The sequence below is a fragment of the Pseudopodoces humilis genome, chromosome 7, assembly GCF_049639895.1.
Source record: "Pseudopodoces humilis isolate 2021_Gansu_Grassland_sample_001 chromosome 7, ASM4963989v1, whole genome shotgun sequence".
NCBI classification, from domain to species: Eukaryota; Metazoa; Chordata; class Aves; order Passeriformes; family Paridae; genus Pseudopodoces; species Pseudopodoces humilis.
The window spans coordinates 32,735,099-32,762,364 of record NC_142206.1 but is presented as its reverse complement, the minus strand read 5'-3'; the positions used below and the strand labels follow the sequence as shown (position 1 = coordinate 32,762,364).

The 27,266-nt window shown below is 38.4% G+C and overlaps 1 protein-coding gene across 3 annotated transcripts in view; it reads right to left on the bottom strand.

The window, feature by feature from the left end:
• The window catches only part of MEIS2 (Meis homeobox 2), a 174,040-nt gene that overhangs the window by 133,508 nt on the left and 13,266 nt on the right, over nt 1–27,266 (bottom strand). For all 3 annotated transcript variants that reach the window (XM_088057623.1, XM_005520330.3, XM_088057622.1), the window contains one exon: nt 23,518–23,632. In XM_088057623.1, the coding sequence (XP_087913749.1) occupies nt 23,518–23,632 (115 nt within the window). The remainder of the gene's footprint in view (nt 1–23,517; nt 23,633–27,266) is intronic.

Below are 27,266 nucleotides of genomic sequence, written 5' to 3'. Positions count from 1 at the left end.
CAAAACCAAGTCTTAGCACTGTAATTTCAGTAAAGAGACCGGACAGTTTTTTATATTTGTTGACCAAATACATTGTATTTGTTTTTTTGTATTTGCTGACCAAAATCCTGAAGTACGAACAGTATTAATATCCTATCTCTGTCTTCCTGCAGTGTATGTGAGAATTTGTTCTGAGAGACCAGGGGAAAATTAAGGTTTGTCATTTCCTCTTTCTATCTCTGATGAACTCAATGACAAAACACTTTCTGGACCTCACTTGCCTTGCCACACATGCTGTGTTTCTGGTTCTGGGGATTACACACACAGAGCAAGCCAGCTTTCCCAGGAAGAAGTGCTCCGAGGGACAAAGATCTGCCTGTGCTGCTGGTCTCTCTGCAGTCAGGACACCTCCATGAGCACCAGCCCTCACATTTGGATGGAGAGTACTCAGAGAACAGGAAAGAATTATCACATAGAGTGCAGGTCTGGGACCATTTTTCTGAAATGAACACCAGCATTGACAATTCAGTTATGAAGCACTATCCAAGCCCCCTTTTCAACAATATTTATTTCTTGCAAAACAGATTCACCTGGACAATGGCAAGGAAAGAAAAGTTATATCAAGGAGATGAGACAGCTATCCTTTTCTCCTTGGCCATGCTGCTTTCTGGTACCGAGGGTGGCTTTTCCTGTTTGTGAAAAAGGTTCAGTAAATTATGCAAGCCTGGGCCCCGGTTGTTGATGGTTCACAGATTGTACATCCTTAGCAGCACCACCCCATCTATTACTGCGGAATTAGTTGACAATACTACTAGTTGCACCAAAAAAAAATAAACTAATTGGTCCCTGAGGATAGCTAGGTGCTTTGGAAGTCTTTTTAACAAAAAGAAAAAAAAATATCTCCCATAGTGATTTGCCAGCCTTCCTATACTCTATCCAGCACATAGGGACTTCTAAATTACATACTATAATTGACATCAAATATCTGTCCCATCAGTGAATATCTTTATTAGCATCAAAATCACTCACAACTAGTGTTCCTCAATGTTATTAAACAGAACTTGTTCTAGGTGTTGCCTTACTAATTAGTCAGGATGAGCCCGAGGAAGAAAATCTGGGTCATGTTAAATTAATTGGAATGAGCATGAAAATTAGCAGAGCAAACTGCATCAATTTTCTATAGAGAGCCTTTCTTCATGTTGAGAATAAAAATGGATATTATGAGGCATTAACCAAACTGCCTTCTGTGACTGCCAAGAGGTGTGTTACAGTAGCCCAAAAATATCATGCTCACAGATTTTCAGAAGTTAATGAGACATTTCCAGGAATGGTAAATACATGGTATTAAAATGGGTGTGCCTCTTATGGGAAAATGCCAAGTCATTTCATGTTTATTCAGGCATAACAAGCTCCTCAAAATGAGCATAATTTAAGAGGTGAATAGTGCAAAGAGGGCTAACATTCAACTAATTTTCCTTAAGAAAGAAAAGATTAAATTGAACAAAAAATGAATTAAGAGGTTTACAAATCAACAAGTCAACCATCAGATTGCAGCCTCTGCTCAGTATATTCTCATCAGCCCCTGCCATGAAGTTTTCAAAAAATGTCCCGAAGGCAGGGAACAAAGCGAGCAGAACTGATTACAGCCACACTCACCGCCTTGCTGTCTAAACTCTGTTTGGCTTCCTAATGAGCTCACTAAAAACCTAATTCATCTCCCATAACCCTTCTCAGCCCTCCTTGAAATTCACCATTATGGAAATTACAGATGAAACATTTACAGGCTGTGTTCAAATTACTGCTTCTTCAACAGGCAGGTCCCTGACCCTCACAATGAACACAATAGAGGTATGTCCGGCATGAAACCACTTGAGCCGCAGCCTATAGAATAAAGAGGCTCAGGAAGGTTAAGACTTTTTCTCATGGTGACAATGATTTCCACATTAATGCTTTCGGTTCCATGAATATGGGAATTTTGTGGGTTTGACAGTATATCAAATACAAATTGTAATTCAGAAGGGGAGAAATGAGTTGTACTGATGACAAATAGCTGAAATAGGCTAATGTGAATTCCCAGCCTGTTCATGAGGAAACTCCCTCAGTTCCTCATTACATGAAGTCAAAATGATCCTCACGGCACCTAGCCTGTAACTGGAAGATTACTGAATTGATGGATCCTTAGTTTAAAATGCAGCTGTTTTATTCTGCTTTAGTAATTAATTCTTTTTCCAATACCATATTGATTAAGCGTAGACCCTGATAAAGTTCAAACTGAGAAGAATCTCTAGTGACTTCCTTAGTTGCTCCAGAGACTCAATGAAAACTTCCTACAATTCCACCTGCCTCCTCAGAGTGCTGATCCAATGAACAGAACAGTTTTTTTCTCATAAATTAGTTAGGCCATGTGGAGCTGTATTAGCTGATCGTTGCTTTTGTCTCTCTACTTGCTGACTCGCTTTTCACTTTTGCTGTCCTTTGTGCTGTCACACACAAAGTCGGAGTGCAGCTGCCATGCTGAACCCAAACCAAGGTAAAGAACAATTCGTACAAACTACATTTTTTTCCCCCACTTTATACAGCTGCAACTCCCCAAGCAGCATTGCACTCAATAAGGCCTCCTGGGATCCAACTAGCAGAGAAATCTGTGCTGAAGCATGCAGTCGTTCGGTGGGACTAAAGAGTACTGAGGGAAGGAGGGGGAGTAACCTGTTTTCTTCAAGACTGCTCCACCTTTTGGGATAGAATATTCGCCCTTTCATTTTTAGCAGTCAAAGATCCTTATATTATCTGTGTTTTCACTTAAGAAAACCAAAACACAACAAGAAAAACCAACAACCTAAAATCCAAAGAACAAACAAGCCCAAACCACACTCCTAAAACACTACAGGCACTTGAGACAAGAAATCACCACTTCACCTATAACAAACGGGATGTGAGTTCTTGTTGACTAGCGGTAGGGCCATGGCTATCCATGGATAACCACTGCAAGCACAGCAGCCAATTACAAGAAGCAGCAATGACCAACTCGATGCTGCTTTTCAGAGAGTCACTTGTGCCAGAGTGAATTCAACAGAGTAGGATGACAGAAAGTTTCTTGACTACAACCAGTACAGTGGACTTCCTTTTTTTAATGAAAATACATTGGTCTGAAAACAGTTCCAGCACTTTACAATTATTATTTCTTCCCCAACCTCCCCCAGCCTGTCTCCTTCCCTTTCCTACCATCTGAAAAAGAAACAGCTGATACCTTCTGTGTCTGCACACAACAGTTTGTAATTTGGACCTGTGTGTCTGAAGGGTAACATGCTGTTTATATAGGTTTCCACAATAGTGGTACCAAGTGATTTACAAAAGTAAAGGATCTGAGAGAGTGGCAGGCACATCAGGTATTAGCAATCCGTCTTCAGGTGCCTTATTAGATGATGAGGCTACTTAAAGGCCAAGGGTCTCATCCTAATTTCATACTGTCTGAGGCCTGACTTAAACCTCTGCCTTCCCACCAAGACAAAAACAAGCTGGCTTTCAACATTTCTTCAGGAGACTCTCCTCAGTTTGGGCTTGTCCAATTTATATTTGAAGAGCCATGTAACCAGGAGGGTGCAAGGACAGCGGTGGGCCAGGACAGCCCCTGTGCATGGTGGGCCAGGACTGATAAGGCCATTCCCCACCTTCAGAGCATTCTTCCTTAGGGTGAAAGGTCACCCCTCACAGATGTCTCCAGCAGACACTCTGTTGTCAAAAGGTTGCATCATGCAATTCATGCAGTTGCTCCTAACAATGCACTGTTCTTATCCAGATACGTAAACACGTTGCACTGCTAAATAATTTCCTTGTTAAGGACAACTTGTTTTTTTCCCCCCCGAGTTTTGTTCAGCTATCAAAAAAAGTAAGGAACATTGAGAAAAAAACCCAGTCCGACTCCCCTTTGCCAATTCACAGCTTAAAAATTCTATTTTCATTTTCCGTCAGGCTATTCAGCACAAGAAGATGCATCTGGTTTATTCCCACAAAAGAGAAATAAAACCACCATATCCCAAAATGTCTAACAGTAAAGCATATAGTTTAAAGCCAAAAAAAAAGCACATATTTGGTGAAATGGAAGATTGTAAGCTTTTTGTCAGAAAACTTACACAGCCAGAAAAATTCAACGATGAAAATTTGTTTCAGCTTAATATAGCCTATTCCAACTTCTTTCATTTAAAAGTAACAAACAAACATGTACCCTGTGTGGACAAGTGCAAAAAGGAAAATTCTGTGTTTCCATATTTGTTGCAAATTTGCCGGGTGCAGAAAGCTTATTTCTCAGGAAACACTTCAGAAATAATAGATCCTGGTTGTTACAGTAGCTCAGATTTTTAATTTCCAGTGCCTCCAGATAAATAGTATAACAAAGATTTCTTCTTTGTTGAGTACAGTTACTCTAAAGCGGTTTGAAGCTATCACATGTAATACAACACAAGTAATTTCATTCTAGAATGGATTGAAACAAGCTTATCAGGATTGTTATCTGTTTATAAATTATATATTTAACAGTAAAGTAAGACAGACATGGCTGGAATGTTACACATGGGGAAACACGATTAGAGATATGCCAAATTGCTCAACCTAATCCCAAGCAATAGAATCTTAAGGGCACTGGGAATTTCTAGAAGAATTAATCATTATATGTTGTAAAAAGCTCAATTAAATACCCTTAGAAACCAAGCAGAGATTCTTTCAGACCTGCCTGCAATACGTAGTCCTCTCAGCTGCAGAATGTTTGCCTCTCTGAGCATCCCTTCTCCTCTCATCCCTTCAGATACTGAACCTATGGAAAGCACACTTCAATGGAAAAAATAAAAAACTTTGGTGCTTTCATGCCTCACATTTTATACACTTGGCCATCTTGAATTAATAGGAGTCGATGAAGATGCACATTCTTAAAAACAGCCCCAACTTCATTGGTCTAATCTATGAACTTTAAAGACCTTCGTTTTATGAGCTCTCCTCAGGGTAGGTATTTCAGTGTTCAAAAAACAGGGTTATGGACTGTTAAGTTAAGCACATGTTCTGCATCAACATTTTAGTTTCAGCAGGTTATTTGGTGCCAAGTTTGCCAGTCAGTATCATCAATTTGAAATATGTGCTTGTTTGTTTTTAACAGGTGTTTTGAGAACAGCACAGGACAGGAGAAAAGCTGTGTTAATATATTCATTTAGTATTTATCCTTAATTCTGAAAATCCCCTTCCATCTGAAACATGACAAAATTTCACCTCAGGTGTTTAAGACACATAGAGATGGAGCTGAAAAGGAGTACAAATAAGTACTTCTGTTACTTCACCAGCCTGATGATCCCTGCACTCATTTCTATAGAACTTTTTTCTCATCTGGTAATCACAGACCTGGGCTTACACACGGTATAACCCATCTATTTATATAAAACTACCTTTTATTGTGCAACTGATGTTAGCTGTAAAAGAAAAAAGTAAAACTGAAGCTAAAAACCCAGTTCTCTTTAGATAATGAAACATAACCATGGACTTTAACTCCGTCTGTTCTTCTGAAGATCATTTGTTAGAGTTTGCTTCACCGGACAAAGAGGCAGAAGAAATTAAAACAGCCTAAAACCAAAATTATCTTCTCCACATCAGTCGTGCCACAGAACCAAAATAATAGCTTGCTCTTAAAACTGAGTAACAGCAAAACATAACAATAAGATTTACACACGCACCACTGTCACATTTGTGGGTCAGTTGAGATGGTGCATCACAATTTCACAAAATACACACACACAGATACACACTTCTTGCAGGTGTTATCTCAGACTTGGTCTGCTGAGAAGCCAAGTGAATCCCCACAGCGACATTTGAAGGTTTAAAAGCTCAAGTTTTTGTTTCTAAATGCCTATGAAAACATTGCCTATGCTCAGAGGCCTTTTAAAACAAAACCAAAGCTTTTAAAGCTTCAAAAGCGGTCATGGGAATTTGCTCATCAGGAGGGAATCCTAAATGAAGGCCAAGATTCAGTGGATTCCCCTGGACATGAGAAAAGCCATAGCCTGTCTGCAGCTCTACAGTTTCTTGTAACAGATGTGGGATGATTCAAGCTAAACATGAGAAACCTTTGTTCATGCTTTACATTTTACAAAACCAACTTTTGAAAGGTTTATGTCCCACTATTCTTTGCTATACTATTAAAAACCTCCAAAAAACAACACCCCCCAAACCTACCAAACAAAGAATACAATACTACCGAAAATCACCCCTAGGAAAAAACACTACCTTCATGGATACTTAATGCAATTGTGAGACCGGCTCTCAAAGTCATTAACTTAAATTTAAAAATAAAAGTAGGAGGGGTGGAAGCTAAGCTTAGAATTTCTCAATTTATAACCTTAATTACTTATAGCACAGGAAGAAAACTAACTGTTGCTTTTTAATATATGGGAGACGATTTAGACAAGGCAATATTCTAATGCTATTGTAAAGGCCTAAACTGCTTTAAAAAACTTTTTATTTTTAAAAAACAGTGTTTTCTACCTATGGCATTCTATGAGGAAAAAAAAAAAGTTCCTAACAAGTTGTTTAAAGGACTATTATAAAAAGCCAGCTAGAAAGTAAAATTTAAGTGGATCAAGTCTGCCAATTCAGTTATTTAAAGCATAAGAAGCCTGGTGTAAATGAAGTCTTTCTTCTGAAAGTGTGAGATACAGCTTTTACTCAGTTTTAAGGTAAAGCACACAAGTAAAAAACCCATGGTTTCACCTGAATTTAACAGCAACATTCCTGCCAACAAGACCTCCCTTTTCTTTTGGATGTAATTATTTCATTTGGCTCACAGAAGTTACACCTTGCTCCACTGAAATAAGACAGGCAACTCTAGAACAGCCAAAGAGCATGGAGAAGGCATAACAGCAGAGAGTACTATGTTGGGTTTTTTAACATTCAAAAACAACATCTTTATCAAATAAACTAAAATAAAATTAATCATACTATAAGAAACAGCTGTTTGATGGAAGACAGGAACAGAGGACGAATACATGGATCCTCCACTGGACGTCTGGTCATGCATGAGTAAATCCTGCTCATTACAGCACAGTACAGAAGCCTTTACATCCTAGAGTACTACAGTGGCAAGCAAAGCAGGTCCAAGTGGATGGTTCGAGGGTTTTCCTCGGCTGCAGGGTGCTCTTTGCATAGTTTACAAATTACGTGCTCGGTCTCCTAAGAATAACTGAACCTTACAAGGAAATCCTCTGAGGAAGCATGTAAAATGTTTATATGTGAATAAACAAGGGAAAAAAAATACACGTACACCTTCTGAGAACATGAGCAGCTCCTCCGAGCTCACATAAGGCAGTCATGAAAGTAGCATGAAGAACAAACTCAGATCTGTACTCGCTGATTATATGGAGACGAATTATATAGAGATATTTTTTTGCCGCACAGGCACGCTAAGATTGAATCAATTCTGCCTTCAGATGTACAGACTGTGCTCCCACCAACTCCCACTGAAGTCAGAATTTGACCTATTGTGTACTTTACATTCACATCAATGAAGTCAGTAAGAATGCAGAAAATTGCTTTAGAAAGATGTAAAATTCTTTACTAGTTCTAAAATAAAAGAACAGCTTATTTCTTTTAAACAAACCAGATTGATAGCCATTTGGAGGAGCTTAAAGGAGGGTTAATTGGCATACAGTAAACCTCAATTCTGACAGTGTGGACTTCTAGCTAAAATGACATTCTCTTTGGTGGTCTTAGGATTGTAGGATTAGTTTACAGGAATGTAGAGAGGGGTTTGAAGCCAAACCCTGAATGTCAGTGATGAATTACCAGATTAGAAAGGCCTGTCTAAATTCAGATTCAGAAGGGAAAACAAAATAACAAAAAAGGGGTAAATTTGTAGCTAAGACTGAGTTATAGATTATTAGCATGAATGAAAGATCTTTAAAAACAAAAAAAGAAATCAATAAAGCCCTTCTTTCATAAAACCTTGCTCAGACACAGAACTTCATCTGAAACTATGCTCAGAGCTAGGAATATGAACTGCTAATAACATCTAACTCAGGGAAATAATTAGGACAGCCAATTCACAAATAAATGAAAGTGTTTCATCTATCATTGCAGATATGAACTAGAGAAGATTTTCCTGAAACAGATAAGGTAGGACGAGTTTCATTTTTCTGAGAGAAGAAAGGAGAAAGCTGGAGAATTTAGAGTGTAGCATATACAGTATCAACTAAGTCAAAACTAAGTTTGTGAACCTAACAGAATTTCCCTCAAAACTGAAAGAAAACAGTAAAATCTGTAAGTAACTAAAATCTAAGAAATATTCTACACTAATACTATGGTCTTTATTATGTCTTTTTAACTGAATTGCTACTTCTCTCTTGGATGAGGTAGGAGCACTGCAGTAATTTTTTTTCTTTTTAAGATTCTTTCACAAGCAAAGAACAGAACATACAGAACTGTAAGTCATACGGGATGTTAGCACAGATCAGCCTATCCCCATTTCCCCTAAAATGAAAGGCATCTATATGCATTAAGCATTTTGGTAACCTCTAAATCAAAACTTAATTTTGTAACATTGTAAACATATGGAATTTACCTTTTTACACAAAATGGATAAAAGACTGCTGACTAAATATGTCTATTAAAATAAAGCATTAATTAAGTTTAACACTTCGCATCTAGAAATATGTGTCTAAATTTACCACTGAAAAAAAAAAAAAGATATGAACCAGAAATATTTTCTTACTCAAATACGTTTTCACATTGTGACAGATGTTTTGCAGAAAATATGCTAAGTGTCTGAATACACAAAATGAATCTTAAGTGCATGAACTCAGAAGCACATGAAATATAATCAAAAGTCTAATAAGCTAAAGTAGACAAAACTTACCAACTTTAAGGAAAATATTTGTAGCCTTAGATTAGAGAAAAAGTGTCAATTGAAAACAAATCCTGCAAAGACTGAGGTGGTCAATATTCCACTGTGGGCCTCCTGATTTCAGTAACAGGACTTGCAATATACAGAGTAACACAAAGTAATAGACTTTGCCAGTCTAAGGTCCTACTTCGCTGCTGTAGGCACTCCTGAAAATGGAAAGTCTATGTTGATATATACATAGCAGTTTTAGTCCTTTGCCATTTCTTGCCTAAAAAATATTTGCCATCTCCATAATGTTAATTATTAGATTAAAATCTTTAAAAATGTCAGATCATAGTTTGGACTTCTTCTTAATACTGAGAAATAAAAATAAAAGGCATTAATGCAGAAACAGTATAAAGGTGACAGCCTTTGGCTGTAGAGAACACGTGGGGCTCTAATAATTTTCTCAAGGCAGAGAGCTGACAGTTACACTCATTGGGTTTTACATGTTCTATGGCCTGAGCATTTCTCATTCAAAACAGCTTTATTAACAATCTGAGAGCACGGAAAAACAAGTTAAAAGAATCCTGCTATAAAAACTGACATCCTCCTTTTTTACTTTTTGCAATAATTTTCTTTATGTAAAACATTAGCAAAGAAAAATAATGTTTGGGCATGAGGTGGATACCATGGTTGTTTTAAACAAGGGAATTATGTATCCAGCTGAACAGAAGTCCATGAACAGCAAGCAATATAATCAAGTCAAAATTACTGTTGTCTCAATGAAGCACTTGGGATACTGTTTGAGCCAGGACCTCAATATGTTAGGTACTGTACAAATAAAGTACATGGACAACCCCTCTCCTTTTTTTTTTTCTTCTTTTTTTTTTCTTTTTTTTTTTTTTTTTTTTTTTACTGGCAGAAGCCCAATGTACCTCCATTGATTTCAGATGTATTAGGAAGGAGGGGCCTGATCCAAAGCTCACTGAAGTCAACCAAAGTCTCTTTCTGTTGATTTAACAGGCTTTGGATTAGTCCCTAAATAAGAACAGATTTTGGCTCAGCTAAAGGATTTCACTTAAGCCCTCTGCTTGTTCAAGCATCTAGTAGGAGCTAAGAGAACACTGCGGTCCTTCTGAGTAGGAAGCTGTGCTCATTCCAAACTATCCCCTTTAACAGATGTACAGGGTCAGGAGTCCCACGAAACGGAGAACCGTCAGTAAGTGGTAAATCTGAGGTGCGAGGAATTAGGAAGGAAACTTTGAGCTGAAAAATTTTGATTTGTGCTATTTGTGCGATGTTCCATCCTCTTTAGGCAGGAGTGTAAAATTAGAGAGGGAGTTCATGTGAGTTTCCCAATTTTACGCTCGTAAATTATTTAAAACCTTAGCACCAAGTCCCACAATAAAATGATATGTGTATTTGCCAAATTCCCTTTGCTGAACTCTCTGTGAATGAGGGCTGCCTTTAGTCAAGGTATGACCAACTTGCAGCTGTACATGGAGAGGCCCAAGGAAAATTTAAACATATGTAATTGCTTAAACAAGTGTCACCATAGTAAGCTGGTGGGCATAACGCAAGATCATAAGGAAAAGTGCACTCTTTACTTATTTAAGAATTAAATGCCAGGGTTGTCAAAAAATTTCATGGTACAAATCACATATTAATAGAAAATTTACTGAATTCCCCTGTCTGGCTTTCATGGCTGCTCCACCAATCCTTGTCAGTTATAGCAAATGCTTTGTTTACACAAGAAAATAGAAGACCCCAATCCTAGCCTGTGTGTGAGGAATGTATAGTGCCAAGGGTGTACAAAGGTAACCATCCATAAAATAATTTGAGCCCATTCCATGAGTTATAAGGCCAGCAGTTTAGGACAGCACTCAGTGTAAGTTTGAGCATCTGGAGTTAGCAATGGACTTCAGCCTCAGAGCAGCTGGGAAGTCAGTGAAGCAGGGGGAAAACACTTTGTCTTGCTCTTTCCTGGGCTCACTGCCCCGGCTGTAGGTAGGAATGGGGTCACCAGGGCCGTTGTGCCAGCTCTGCCACCAGACAATTTCCCTGTGTTAGCTCCTTATGCCGGGGTAAAGACAGCTTCACAAATAACCTAAAAGCAGAGAGGCTATGGGGCTGTCACTTATAAACCACCCATATGTATCAGTAGAAAACAAAGAATCATTTACTTTCTCCAACTCCACACCTACCTGCATTAACATATTGAGTACAATCAAACAGAAGCAGTCAAATTCCTTTAAGTTAAGTTTGAGTTTACTGCAAAGCTTTAATCTGTCCAACAGAGAAATTTTCAAAACTGTTGGCATTTAAAGAAATTAACTGAACTGAAAGCACAAATTAATTTTTCTCTGAAGCTCAATTTAACATATAAAAACCACCAGAGGAAAAAAATTATTCAAAATTTTGCCATGCAAATATTAAAAAAAATATTAAAAATCCAGTGCTTATTAACATTTGTCCTCTAGAATGTAGGGTATGATGAAATTTTGTTCTAAAATATATGAAGAAGTATTAGAACTTTATGGCTTATACCTTTCTGTAGATCTTACATGTCATAATGGCAATAGCTCCTATGGAAATTATAAAAAAAAACTCGTAGGGGATTTTTTGTGTATTTTTTTTAAGATAGGAGAATCGTGCTCTGCTTTCATTCGTTTGGATGCATTTGACCCAAACTTTGCATATATGAAAGCGGTAGCAGCCCTGCTCTTGCTACTGATTCCATGCAAGAAGGATCAAGATCTTTTGGGAATAGTGCTTTTTTCTTCTCTCCTCTGAGAAGGAAGAACTGCTTTTAACTGACTCACACTGCCTTCCTTCAAACCTTCTCTGGACAGTCCTCCATGATTCATGAACCAAAGACAGTACATGAGTACTGTAACTGTCATCAAGACACCTAATTGGTGCACTTTAAAATATTATTCTTGGATTCTGTAGAGAGCCAGGCTACTAAATCTGGATTGGTGTGCATAAGACTAAAGAAGGTAATAAGCAACTGAAAAACAGTAACACAAAAAGGTTATCAACTCCCCCTCAAAAGGATAAGATGTATTTCATAATCAAAAAAAACCACCTAAATAGGAAGCAGACTATTCATGATACTGCTGCCATCTCTGATGCCCTAAGCTTTTATTCTTAGACACCACTGCCTTTGCATCTGCTGAAAACTCACAGGCAACAAAGCAGGGGGTATACTCCATCTTCTCATGCCAGGATGAGAAAAATCAATGTCCATGTTTAAAAGACAGAGCTATTGATGTGCAAGGTCACTAAGCATCACAACCCATTCTATAGCTCTAGAGTACTAAGGAATTCCTAAAGAAGAAGAAAAAAAAACCCAGTGCATTTTATAAACTTGTGTAAAACCAACATTACCCTTGAGTCCCAGGAGCTAAATACAAACACAGAATTCAAGTTTTCCTTGGTCTACAATTGCTGTGCTTATTCAGGAGGAAAGAAACAAAACCACTAAACAAGGAATACCCGTATATAGTGATACAACAATTTTTCAAACATTGGGAACACTGCTTTAGACTATTCATCATTATGGAAACATCACTAAAGAAGTGGTGATGTGATCCATGCCATCCTTTTTTTTACTACTTCATAAGCCTTGTTCATTAAAAACAAAGTTTTAATACAAAGTTAAAAGATCAAGGCTATTTCATTCACATGTTTTCATCTTTGTGGAAAAAGGAGGATGTGTTTTTAAATAAACAATACAATAATTTACAAATGCAGTATATTATTTTATGAAATTCAAGGAGGCCAAGAAAAGAACACACTTGAATTTTCTACATAAACCTGCCTTCCTGGAATATCAGAGCAGTCCATGACAACAGATGACCGTTCCATACAACTCATGGAACTCTAGTGCCCGTTGCACGGTGGGGGAAGAGCACGTGTCAGAGAGGGCAGGTGACTTAGGCAAGGTCCTCTCAGATTCAGAGCTGCAGTTAGTCACTCCTGGGTACACAGACACACCTTTACCCCGTGAAAAGCTGAGAAGGAGAGGGAGCCCACCAAAATAACAGATGTCTTCCCAGTGGCCATACTTTGTTATTTGGATAATGCCTGTGGGTAGAGGGATAATTAAGGTGGTTGTCACTGTTCCCCTGTATTATCCTGCTTTTTTTATAGCTCACAAAACTCCAGAAGGTTGCAAGTCCAAATTTCTACATGTGTTTTCAGGTGTACTTTGTTATTCTTACAAACATTTTAAAATACTCTTTAACATTTATTGCATGCACGAAGACTTTCACAAACCAGTAGAAACCACTGGTTAAAATGGCAATCATGTATTTGAAGAGGCTATCTTAAACACATCATCTGATTTTAAAAATCCTCAGCTTATCAAGGCTTACATGTAGATGGGTAGATGGCTTGATTTTTAGTGAATGAATAACCTATCTGAATCATACAATAACTTAAGTGAATAGGAAGGTAGAAAATAGGAGAAGCCTTTAGCCTATATAAATCTTCCTGCAACCTCAGCACCAACTTTAACAATCTGTAGTACTTGTTACTAGAAATTAAATTACAAAAGTATATTTAGACACCACATTCAGTTTTATCCATACCCTGCAATCAGTTACTTAAATGAGAAGTGATTTTATAAATGAAAAGCAACATTTTACAGTAATTCAAAATCAGAATGGTTTGAGAATTCAGAACTGTAAACAAATGTGTCAAATCACGTTAACAGTGAGATAAACACAGCTGTCAAGTCTTCTTCACCTGTCCTACTTCCCCTGCTATATAGATAGAAAAGCTGCTCAGAAGGTGTAAGAATCACAGGATGGTTAGCACTCCTCAGGCAAAAAGACAAGGCATTAAGACAAAAGGCCAGCATACTACAATGCGTGGTGCCATAATGCAGTGTTTGATGCTCTAGAGGGCCTTCAACAAGTACTGTACAGCAAAAAAATCAATCGAAAATCAGCATGATAACAGAGCATGAGTTGCCCTGTAATAGCCTTAAGCCCCACAAGGCCATCGGGGTCCCTTTCATTCAGCAGGCTGCCCTGAGTTCGGTGAGCCTGCCCTCCCACCCCGAGCGCTCTGGAGAGGTCGCTACCTCTTACCCGTGGCTTTCACCTTCCTTCTGGTTGTGCTAGGGGTAGAGCTCATTTTCTCCACAGTGGCTATTACGGGGCCATGTCTTTGATTTGTGCTGGAAACTGTGCTGGTAACATAGGGCTGGGGTTTTTCTGCTGCTGAGCAGCACTTGTATCACCAGCACGGAGGCTGGAGGGCACAAGAACTTGGGAGCACACACACCTGGGATAGGTGACCCCAGCTCACCAAAAGGATATCCCCACACCATATGGTGCATTGCTCAGTGCACAGAGCTGTGGAAAAGAGAAAGGGAAGATGCTCAGAGTGACGTAATTGTTGTCCCAAGTCACCACTCTTATGCATGATGGAGCTCTGCTTCCCTTGAAGTGGCTGAACACCTGTCTGCTGAGGGGAAGCACTGAATGAATTCCTTGTTTTGCTTTACCATTCCATTGTCTTTATCTCAACCCATGGGTTTTTTCACTTTTACCCTTCAGGTTCTCTCCCCCATCTCACTGGCAGAGGGGGAATGGGAAAGTGACTGTGTGGGGCTGAGCTGCCAGCTGAGGTTAAACCACAACCACCTTGCACAGTAAGGGAGACTGACAGTGGTTCTTTTAAACTTTTAGAAGTGGAATTTTATTTTTCTTGGCATAGATTTGAAGCCTTTCAGTTCTCTCTCTCTCTGTCTCTTTTTTTTTTTTTTTTTTCCCTTAAATAAATATCTCCTCTAAGTAAATCTACTGATTTTGGACTGTAAACACCCTCAGCATTAAACAGATCCCTCCAATCCTATGGCTGAAGTTACAGAGGTGATTCCTCTGTCCTGTTTAACAAAGTACAACTCTAGATGTACAAGAGAAAGAAATACTGTTCAATTCCACGCAAATTGTTATGCATGCAACAAAATGGGCCTACAAATATTTCACTCATATGGTAGGTTTAATTTCAATATTTCTTTAATTACTTTCCAACAATGTCTGGTATCTGTTGAATTTACGCTAGTACTTGGCATTTGATGCAACCCCAAAAAGATAAGATACATATGTCCTCTCTTCACAGTCTTGGCATTTTTACCTTAGCTCAGGCATTGAAGGGATTGGTTTGAAAAATTACCTTGCTGATTAGATGGGTTTTCTGGTAAATATATTGCATTAATCCTGACATTCTGAATATGACATAAGGTATACAAACGTTCTGTCTGACTCAACAGCAACATATCATGGCTTAAGGAGGACATGTATGCCGATCTCTGTGAGCAAAGAAAGAGCTAATTGGGAGTTAGATTCAGTGTGATTATCAGCTTGTTTATGATAAGGGAGTGCTCTTCTGAATAGCACTGTAAATTCATTCCCTGATTGTGGTGTTAAACCACAGCATATCCCTCCCCCCACCCCCTGCCTTTTTTTTTATTTGGTTAGAAGGGGCTTTAAACTATTTTAAGATGACAGTGTCATGTTTTGATTTTCGTCCATCTTAAAAAATAAATCAGCTACATGAGCCTGATGTCAAATTTCACTTTCTAGTCGGAGAAAGGCACATTTTAAGTGTTTACTATAAGAACACATTTGGGCAATTTTTCCCCATGTCATTATGAACATTAGACTGACCCAATTAATATGAAATGTTTCTATGCTGCTGGAACAGACCGTGTTACAGAAAGAGCCATTTGCACAACCTGTTCATGATTATGGGCCATAAGGACACAAAGATGGCATAGACATTTGTGGACCATCTGAATTCTTACAGAGGAACGGGAAAGAGGGGGGGAAAAAAAAATTTTGTTAGCTGACTGTTGTGGGTCATGTTTTTTAATCCAGAGTATTGGACATGTAACACAGCAACAAGAGCTGATCATTTTGTTTAATCACCTTTTGGATCTGTGCCAGATGGTCTCTATTGAGAGCGCTGCAAACAGAGAGAGATGAACTGCGTCTAACATGCCACTAGAGCTTTCCCGTAAATGTCTGAGAACTGAATCCAACAAGAATTTAGTCTCAGAGCAGAAAGGGATACATTTAAAAACTATGTGCATTAACTATACTTTTCCCCATAGAATCCTCACTTGGCATGAATAATTTACCCTCTCTTATGCTAATGGGATCATGAAAGTATCCCTGTGTCTTTAGTGCAGCTATTCTCAGCTTTCAGTAATTACCCCAGCCAGTGAAAATAACATGGCTCCTGCAGCTGAACGGCCTACCAGTACCTGGCAATTAGAAGGATCATGGCTGGCACAGGAGCGCTCCAGAGATGGACACACAGGCTTTGGCAGCCCGAGGAGCAGTTTGAAAAATTAAAAGCCTTCCACTGTGAACACTTCCGTACTTGCTTAGGATCAACGTGGAGAGAGCAGCTCCTGCAAGGGCATTCTTATTTTTCAGGGACGACACAGAGTATTCCAATGTACTCTTCAGGCACCCCCACATTAGGAAATAGAAACATTTCTTGGTCATCAACACTTAAAATAAAGCTCATGGGTTCATTTTTTTTTTTCTAAATAAGAGCTGTCTTATTAAACAAGAGGGAGAGAATGAAAAAGTCAAATAATGAGTGTCCTTCGGTATCTGACAATTTTATCTGCTACACAAAGGAAACCCTGTAGTATTTCATTAATGAAAAGTTTTTATAAAAACATTACAAAGAACTAGGCTTTGACCTCTGTCCACAGCGCTCCGTGTTAGGTAGTTCACTGTGTAAAAATTATCAGGCTAAAACATCTGGGAAAGAAAGCTATGAAACAGCAGGGAACGTGGCTGGTTTATTGTTTATCTTTTGTTTATGAGGCAGTATTCAAGTTTAATTACTACTCTAAATTAAACTCTAACAGGCATCAAGAGACATCCCTTTACACAACTATGTTAAAAAAAATCCAGAGATTCCAACACTAGATCTTTAAAATAAATTGGTATATATAGGAAGAAATTAGTCTGTAACAACACAGGAAGATATTTAAGCACTTAATACAGTATATTTGAATGTGCTGCATTTTGAAGCCATTAATATTGTTGCAAACATACAATTATACTTTAGTGAATGGAATGTTATCTAGCATTTGGAGGCAAATTGGGTTAGGCTGGATAGGATCTGAGATGGAAGGAATGGCCTAAGGGGGAATCCTACCTTTGTGTTTTGAAATACAAATGCATAAATAAATATATATACGCACATATACACATACTTATATTTAAAAATACCAAGAAACATGAAATCAGAGACAAACCTCTCCACAGTAACAATCTCTTAAGTAAAATCATGCAGGTTTTTTTTTTCTCTGAACATTCACATACAAAAGTGGAGGAAAGAGTTCACTATGTTTACTGTAACAGTAAGTGACCAGTTTTAGATGAACTTAGCTGTAGGAAAAAATAAAAGTTGAAAGCAACTAGCAAAAGATTATTCCAGATGGCATCTGTCATATTGTATTTAGGGTTATTTTAAAGAGATTACTGCCACTATGAAAACATTCCATTGACAGAGTTTTACTAGGCTGCATTTGAAACCCCAGCAAAACATACTACAAATATGGAAGTAAATGTGTATGTAGATTTTTTTCTACATCTGAATATACAAACCTACATGGATTAAAAGGTAAGAGTGAGGTGAGTAACTTGAATACAACTATAATATTTTAAACACCACACACACACACTCTCTAAGCTGTAATTTAATAAAAGGTGAGGAATCTGCAGTTGCTACCAGCCTGATTATTAGAAAACTGTACAGTGAAATGAAAATTCACTCTGAAATTTTAATGCTATTTATTGAACAGTGGGTAGGGACGCACGTCTTTTTGCAGTTATTGTTTAATTGCTGGAGTCAGCAAACATTTATTTTTTCACCTAATAGACAGAAATAAAAGAAAGGATGGGAGGATAGCAAAATTTGACTATATTTAGCTAAGCTGGTTCTGGCATGATCATGGTTAATGTGCATGTGGTGTGCAGTGTGAGCTCAGCAGTTACTGGGCCAACTGTCTCAGTATTTCTGGGAATTCTGCCTATTCACAGTGCAGGGATTGTTCAATTGCTGCAAAATGTACAAAATGAATTTTACAAAAATGAATTGTAAGGAAGGCCCCATTACAACCATTTTACAGCAAAGATGTCAACATCAATTTTTCTTTCATGCATAGCTAATGATTAAAACAACATATTCCATTTGCCTAAGAATTTACTTCTTATTGGCACATCAAAATATTGAAATCAAAGTTATCTGTACTCTACCCTTATTACTCATTGCTGCTGAACCCACACCATTGTTCAAACCATGAAAAAATAAAGCAAACTTGGCAAGAAATACTTAAAACAAAGGCTCATCAATATTCTCCAATTTGTCAACATCTCAATTACAGCAATGGAAAAAATGTAAATTTCATGTGCTTTGAACACTAAGGGGTCTATTCTTCTGTCAGTGCACATGCGTAACTCCCATCACCATTAATGGGAATTACTCATACATATCAACACAAGGACGGGCCCCTCAAACTTGAAAGGAAAAGATGAATTAATAAGGGCTACTCGCTTCCTGTATCTTCCTCAGTTGAAAAAAGTCATTGTTCTTTAAGAGTTTTTCATACTTCATACAGTTCACCTTTATGAGAGCTGTGCCTTCTGAAACAATGCATCTCCAGTGAAGCATTATTTATTAGCAAGTTTGATTTTTCAGTCTGCATGTTTGAGCCTTTCTGTCAGGAATTTCCTTTCTTACAGAAGGCAGCTCCCTTCCAATAAAACCATACCCTACTGCTTTATAGGTAAAAATACAAAGGAATAAAAATGTGTTCTGAATCTTTATGATGAATATGCATACTAGCTTCAGCAGGCTTACCATACTTGCAGAACTAGGAAAAAGAAGTTGTAACATTAGCCTTTGGATTAGCTTCCGAAGATTTTGCATGAATATGTTATTTTTTAATTGTTGCTAACATCAACATATTCCTCTCCTCTTTCTAACTACTGGAGTTTGACTCTAAGCTTTGTGTAGTGCCAGTAGAGTTTCTAATACTAAAATAGACCTTTGGGCTTTATTACATAGTTTTGCAAACAAATTCGATTTGCATACTGTCATTATTACAGGATGGTACATACTGAATAAGAAATAAAACTACTTAATTTTTCCAACAAACATCAGTCCAGAGAGTTAACCTGTGATGGATGCTTCATTTAAGTTAATATCTTAGTTGACTTTGTCCTGAATCAGATTATGGAGTCTTTGCCAAAGAAAGCTATCATGGACAGACATCAAGCTGGCACAGAAGTGCTTCTAAACTACTTTGAGATTTGCCCTAGAGAGTAGCCTCAGATATTATTTATAAAGGGGCAGATCATTCAGCACAAGTAGTTACATAAAAAAAAAAATAATTAAGCCTAAAAAGCCACACAAAAATGAGCTACTCACTCACGTATGTAAAGCAAAATAGATATGATACTCACTTATATTTTTACTGGTCCATAACCTATCAACATTTTCTAATCTCTGGCTTCTTACTTATGATCAAGTTTGTAACCCCAAGTCTAATCCTAAAAAGATGCTGAACTTTTTGAAAGGTCCTGAAGGAAGACAGCCTCCATCTGACTTGATGGATCAGGCCCTTTGAGTGAGTGAACTATGAATATGACAGATCAGGTATACAATCCTGGTATCATAAAATATGAAGCTGAAATTATTCCCTGGTGCTTTCCTGTAGACCACATGTTTTTAAACCTTAAAAAGATTTATTTCCCATTTTTCATGCATAATCTGCCATATTCATTATTTGCAATATCCCATAAAGAAATTAAATAGGAATTAAAGTCTGGGAGCATCATATCCATCACTGAGGTACAAACTGATGCCAAATTCTAGAAGTCATTTAGCCTTTTATGTAAAGGCAGTGGCTGTTTTCACTTTGCTTCACAAAGAATAAAGAAAACACAATACCCCAGAAGACTTTCAGATGTGTTTTTTCCCCTCCAAAGAAAAGGGTGGATGATAAAGCTACACACACCTTTTAATCTTCCACTTAGAGTTTTTACACATATATTCCTTGGCAAAAACCCCAGGGTCTTCTCTTTCCCCTCCCCTTCTCTCACCCCCTTTCCTGCCATCTCCCTTGCTATAACTCAGCTAACCCAACAGAACCAGTCAGTTTTAAATTTCAGTTGGGACCCCAGTGACCTGTTAATGAATCTACAGAGAGGAGAAAAACTCACAGTGTTGAGTTATGCCTGGTGTTGCTAGCTGACTTGGAGTCAGAAATGCTTGAAGCGTTAACGTAATTGCAAGAATGTGAAAAATGAAGCGTTGGGCTCCTGAGCAAAGCGAAAGGTCAAAGCAAGCCCTACACAAAACAAGTCTCTGGAAGATGGCCTCATTAGACCATTAAATCAGCTTCTCCTTTTTCTCCTTTGTAAGATGTTTAGAGTGTTTTATTTTTATTATTACATACAGTTAACTCTTTCCAGGGCAGGGGGAAAGTTGATCAGACCTACTACATAATTACTAATCTTTAAAATAGTATTATACAGCATTGATTTGCATTTGTGGATCTGAACTGGGATGAAGTCAATAAATGCTTGGTGGATTACAGATCACTACTACTTTGGTTTGCCAGATGATCAATATGTTGTATAGCTTAGTTTTCTGTTGAACAAGTGAGGTGACATGCTAAGAACAACATAGACACTCACCGCTAATAAAATTAGGATAATCTTTCAACATTTACTGCCTGAAGGCCCTTTACTTAACTCTTCCAATGCCAGCATGTTTCTAATAATACCAAACACAGACTAGATTAACCCTTTTGATGCCAAAGAGCAGCCATGCACTGTAGCGGAGAGACTGTCCTCCATAAAGAGACAAAATGCCTACACCTTTTTTATTAGGTTCAAACTGTAAGAATTATGGATGGATTCTTCCAGGTAATAAATAGATCTACCTCATGCAGAGAAAGTCTGCGAAAAAGTCATCACTCACCCAAATCCTTTCCATCTCCTCCCTCCCCAAAATAAAATAAAAATAAAATAATAATAGTGATAAAAAATAAATCACAGGATGCACATCATACACTCAAGGCAAAAGCAGAGACCCCTAGAAAGAGTGCTCTCAAAAGCCAGAAGAGACTGATTCTAGGATGAATCAATCTCTGCTGCCACCAGGCATTAGTGGAGAAGACTGTAAGTTGCTAATGTAACCCAAGACTCTCTAATGAGCTCCCATTTCCAAGAAATCCTTTGGGGCAAGTGGAATACTTGAAGCAGCATTTGTGGAAGCTCTTGGCAAAACTGCAGGGAAACCAAGTTGACCCAGGTAAGTACCTGCACTGGAACAGCTCAAGAGGACATCTGTCCTTCTTGGCATAGTCTGGGACCAGCTCACTGCCAGCACAGGAACTATAAGGTAAATTTCCACCCCCGCCCTCATGAAAGCCTAAGGAAAATTCAAGACAGACCTCACTCTCTTTACTCTTTCCCAGGACTGAGAGGGAAAGAGCAATCCAGAGCCATCTCCAGTGGGAATTCTGCTGGTGCTGTAGAATAATCTTTCAGCTGCCAGCAGCTGAATGAAACCGTGATTTGCCACTGGACATCGGCTTCCCTTTAGAAGGCCCAGATGAGCACAAAGGGAAACATACTAACAATGTTTTACCCTGCTAGACTGGACTGCACTAGTGACTGATTTGGCCCCACAAGAGGCTGTCCCTCTTCTGCAGAAATGAGTAACAGGTTTGTTGAATTCATATATATTGGCAAAGTAATCATCAACTGCTTTTTCTAATACTTAGCAATATTTCCCAAGCACACAGAATTACACGACAAGATATCAGAGACTATGAAGTGCAAAATCCCTGGATATGGATACAAGGGACTTCTTCATATCAAGCATGGCTCAATGAAGGAACTTTTCTAGTTTCTCAGGGGTTCCTGGGGCAGAGTGGCGATACAGGTCTGAAGAAACTTCCTCCCTAGGGGGGGAATGAAGATGGCAGACCAATCAAAGGAATCATTTTTAAGAAGGCAAATCATCTGCTACACCAGGCACTTTAGCTACATACACACGCAAACATTTGATAAACAATAAAGCCTGTGGCCAGCCCATAGACAGAAAACACCAATATGCTGTTTAGCAGTCAAGCTCTCCCTACCATTAGCTGTTGAAGCTGTAACAGTTCATGCTTGGTCTTGTACAGCTCCAGTTTAATTCCATAGCAAAAAGTCCTTGTGACTCATTTTGGAGTTGGATCACACCCTATGCCATAGCTGCTTTCTATCAACAATAAGATTACAAATGTATAAACAATTCTTACAAATAGGAGACAAAACCAAACCACTCTACCAGAAACAAACTTTGCAAGTTCCTAGAATCACAAGGGGTACAACACCAGATCATCAGGCAGATGAGGGGAACTAGCTCCATGCCAAGCAATGAGCCATGTGAGAGACATGAAATCACATATCTGTTCTCCTGTCTGAGCATGGCAAATATCATGGAGGGAAGCAGTCTGCAGTGTGAGAATAGTCAACGCAACTCTAGCCCTGAAGGCTTCTCCCTTCTACAGTTTTGGGATCCTGCAGGGCTACTTGGATGTCAGCCCTGTCAATTGGCTCTGCTGGGCATGTGGGGAAAAAGACAGGCAAAGTACTGACGATGTAGGAGAAACATCTCACGGTGAGGCCATATCATAAGCCCTTATAGAGTCACTGGCAGAAGCTTACCACGTTTACAAAGAAAAACAAGAATGGAGTCCACCTTAAACTCAAAAACTAAAAAAAATCAGAAAAAGAAAAAAAAAAAGAAAAAAATCAACTCTTGAGTCAAGATCCAAGAGGGACAGCAGTCTATCTTTACCCAACGTTTAGCACTGGAGGCTTGACTCTTACACCTTCTGGAGTCACTTATTCTTCTAATGAGCACATGTAAAACACTATCATAACAGAATGACAGCCTTTGACACTCACTCAGCATGGATGCAGATGACCACACATAAGGTGCAGTAGGAAATAAAGCAAAACCCCCTGAAATAATAATCAAACCTCCTGAACCTTGAGAAAGTTTCACTGTATACAGATACAGAAGAGGTTCTGCAGTTCAGCTGTATCTCTATTTACCATTCAGAATTCAGATTTTCAGAGGCAGAAACAAATCTGTACAAGGAAAATTTCAAGAAACATTTTTCTGTCTAATTCAGGGTTTGCTTATACTTTATATAATTTAGCAGCTTCATAACTTCATGTAGAAGCCACTTTCTCAGATAAAACTACAGGTTAAACTCTCCATCTTTAACCCAACTCAAACAACTGCACTGCAGCTGGAGAGTATGCCTGTCATTATATTTACTTACACCACACAAAAATAAACTGTAGATAACCAAATTTGTAAAGGAATTGGCAGAACTAATCAATTGTTATTACAAAGCTTGTTTGAAGATTAGATATTTCGCTTTGAAATAATAATAAAATGCAGCTAAGTGGGTTAGGAAAAGGAAATACCGTCTCCCTAACTTACAGCTGATTGTACTGCAAGTCTGCCACTCCATGTTTACTCAAAGGCAGATGTACTGATATAATGAAAAAAGCTGGAGTTATTTTAGTCATGCCTACTTTGTGGAGGGAAAAAGTTTGACCTTTTACCTTGCTCGCTGCTGTTGTCTCCACTCTGGGAAGCGTGGCCCCCGCTGGAGGGCCCTGGTGTGCCTGCCGAGTGCGTTGAGGTTGCATCATCGTGGTCTCTCCAAGATGAAGGATTCTGGTGTCAGAGTGCCAAGGAATTTTTTCCACGGTTCCCATTCCAATAGCAAATGAAGAACAGAAAGCAAACCGGGAGAAGAGGGGAGGAAGGGGAGGAAAGTATACACATTAACATTTGTGAAATGTGCCAAACACCTATACTGTTTGCACAGTGTAATAATTCTTCAGCAAAGGCAAGCAGAGGAGATACAAAGATTTACTTGTTAAAACACAGGACAGATTTTTTTTCTTTTTTAAACTTTCCACAGAGTTGTCTGAATTTAATTGTTTGAATAGTACTGGAAAACAATATTTCAGGACAGACAAGAGAACCATAAGCTTAGTTTCTTAAGGAGCTCTACAGGGTAGTGGCGGGGCAGAGGACAGAAGGGCATCTACCTACATAGTTTATGATATTCAGTGTCCTCATTAGGATCAGGATAGTTGGTATGCAAACTATCTCCCCACACTTTGTTTTTCCAGACTGACTACAGCTGCAAGGGGAGAAGAGGAGAGAAATTTTGTCAAGAAGTACAGGAGAACACACATGGGAGAGGAGTGTGTCCTCACTCCCTAACCTCTCTGTCACCCATTTAAATGCTGGAAAAACTTCCAGCAAAGTCAATGTTGTGAGGGAAAAAAGCAAGCTTTCTCTGAAAGACATTATATACCAAGAAAGATGCTTCTTCACCCCCAGCCACCACCTTGATATGACACATTTCAAGAGACTTTCTAGATTTATCACTCTAACAGTTCACTTACAAGAATTGTCAAGAACAACCACCAGGTGATTATATAAAACAACATGTATAGTGATTTTTATGTAATTCTTGCTACATTACTATGCATGAAACACTACAAAAGGGAATGCAGAAGACAGACTTACAAAGTTTGCAAAATTTGGCTAAGAGCTGAACGACTGTACTTAAGTCACATACTTCACGTATACTTTCTAATTTATTGGGTATTGGCTTTCCTGGAGAGAGGAGCTGCTATTTAAAAGGATAAGTGAGGAAAACTTAATGTTACAGTTTAGTGCTACTTTGTGAGTGTATTCTCCTCCTGTCCTCCTCCCCTTTCCTGATCATTCCCAATACCCTGCTGTTGCTTAAAGGAAAACAGGAATTCTACTGTACAGGAAGAGCTTTATCAGCACCACATGAAGGCAGGCAAGAGATGGAATTTCCTCTGGCAGAAAAGGAGAGCAAGAACACATGAAACAGATCAGAGTAGCGGTTGGACCTGCATTACTTGTCACCTGGATGTGACAGCTTAAATCAAGCACATTATAATAATTCAACAACAAAACAAACAAATCTCCCCTCAAAAAAAAAGTTCTTAGGTTGCTTAGGTTTGACTGTGGTTTAAATCTTCATTCTGAAATAACATTAGATTATTAAAGCATGAGGAGAAGCTGAAAGCAGCAAGTAACAAGTTGGATAAATTCTTTGAGGAGGACTGACTCTGACCTCATCTACATCAATGTGTAGTAGGAATAAGTTCAACATAATCAACTGATTTACCCACTGTAAAATACAGTGTAAGTGTGACTGGGACCAAGTCCCAAAATCTATATTGAAACATCTCAAAGTAATCTTCTAGCACTGATTAGTACCACATGCTGTATAGCAACACAGAACAGAACTGCCAAGTAATGGCTTGCTACGGTACCCAGCAACATAAATCTGACAGGCCTGACCTGGATCGCAGCAGAGACAAAGGAAAGAGCCCACGACTTCAAAAGGTTCCCAGTAAAGTCTCAGGTGACCAAAGGGTAAGAAGGATCCAAATCCCCTTCACCTTACAAAGACAGACACACACATACACCCACGTATGTGGTTCCATGACAGGAAGACATGAGTAAGATCAGAAGGCAGGTCAGGATCTGAAATTTGCCTAACCTGTCAGCACAGCGCGCAGCACAACAGCGCTTACGGCACAAAATCACCAGCCCCTCCAAAACCTAGAAAACTGATCGACTTCTCCTCACACAGAACTACAACAGGAAAAAACTGCCACCAAACAGTAGTATTTAATATTCATTGAGGTTATTGTGTTAATTTTCTGTAATACTGTTATTCCCCTGTTTCATTAAAAAACAAACAAACAAACAAAACAAGAAAAACAAAACCCCCAAATTTTACCATAATTTTTCAGAGTCAGGTGGAGAGACACACAAAAAGAAAGATGAGAAGTCTTGAAAGTTGAAGCAGCCCAGGTGTTATTAAAAAAACAAAAATGTTGAAAATAACGTTAGCAAAAAGTTCAGATAGAAATAAAAGGCGAAAACTGTGCAAGATTCTTTACAGCCTGGATTAAAACACAGTTGTGCCTATGAGCTTCTCTTTTTATCTCTGACTTAGGAAGCCACTCAAATAGCTACAAGCTGAAGGCAAACAGCAGACAGGAGCTCTTCAGCCCTCTGCAGCCTCTTAGCGTCAGCTGTTTGCCGGATGGTAATCAGATAAAGAGCTAGAAGAAATACATGAAAAAGAAAAGAAACAATAGCATAGCATGAGTTTAGCCCTCCAACAACATCGTGCTGGAACCTTCTTTCAGAAAATGTAATAATTGCAACATGTTCACCTAGGCTAAACTTTTCAGGGAACAGTGAGTTATACTAATTTTGTGTACTGCGGGCTCTCTCGCACTGGCTGCTGTTGGAGCTCCTATCACATGTATGAAAGTTACAATAATTAATTGGTAACAGCTCAGCTATGTTTTAAGGCAAATGTCATCCAAACCCTATCATACAATATTTCAAAATCCAGACCAGCCTTTCTGTTTCAAAGCTGTAAAATTTGGAAAGGACCACTGAATGAGACTTCCCACAGCTGAAAGCACTTGCTGTCTCTACCAGGCTGAGCTGTTCTTGACCTCAGTTTGTAGATCCGGTTTGAGAAAGACAAACTCTATTGATTGAGAGTTCAATGTATTTCTTGTGACACAGTTTTCTTGAGGAAGCTATTTGGCAGAGTTTTGTTGGACGACAGAAAATATAGGATAAGGTATTTACTAAATGCAACAGCAGAATGTTGAAGGAATTTGAAAGGGAGAGAAATATCTAGACTTTCATATTATAAAAAATGACAAATAATTTTAGGGGTGGAGTTTACAGACTCATAAAAAGGCAGCATTCTTTTGGTTTGGACTAAGATCATTGCACAAGTCAGTGAACTGATCTTTTTCTCCCCTATAACTTTTCCAACCTCACATGCCCCCAGAAAAATTCTTGGCTAAATGGCTAATCATAAGTATTTATTTTATGCACACCTTCACAATAAATAAATAAATAAATAAATAAATAAATAAATAAATAACCAAATGGCACCACTGAAGTGTACTTCACTGGAAAACTTCATCAGTATAGTTGAGGTACCTGAAGAGATCCTAGTCTAAAGCCCACTAATATTAGTAGCAATTTTTTCTGTTAGTTTCAATGGAATTTCTATTGAGTTATCACACTGAAAAAATAATTTAGAAAGAAAGAAAAGAAGAAACCAAACATATAGCTTTAGATAAATTACACAAACTGCTAGCATGGCTTCTCCTTTCTTCTTGCAAGTTTAGTAATATACTTTGCAGAAACACGTTGAAGAGTGTGGGTGATATCTGCCAAAATGCAATCGTCTATTTTGTGTACGTGTGCATAC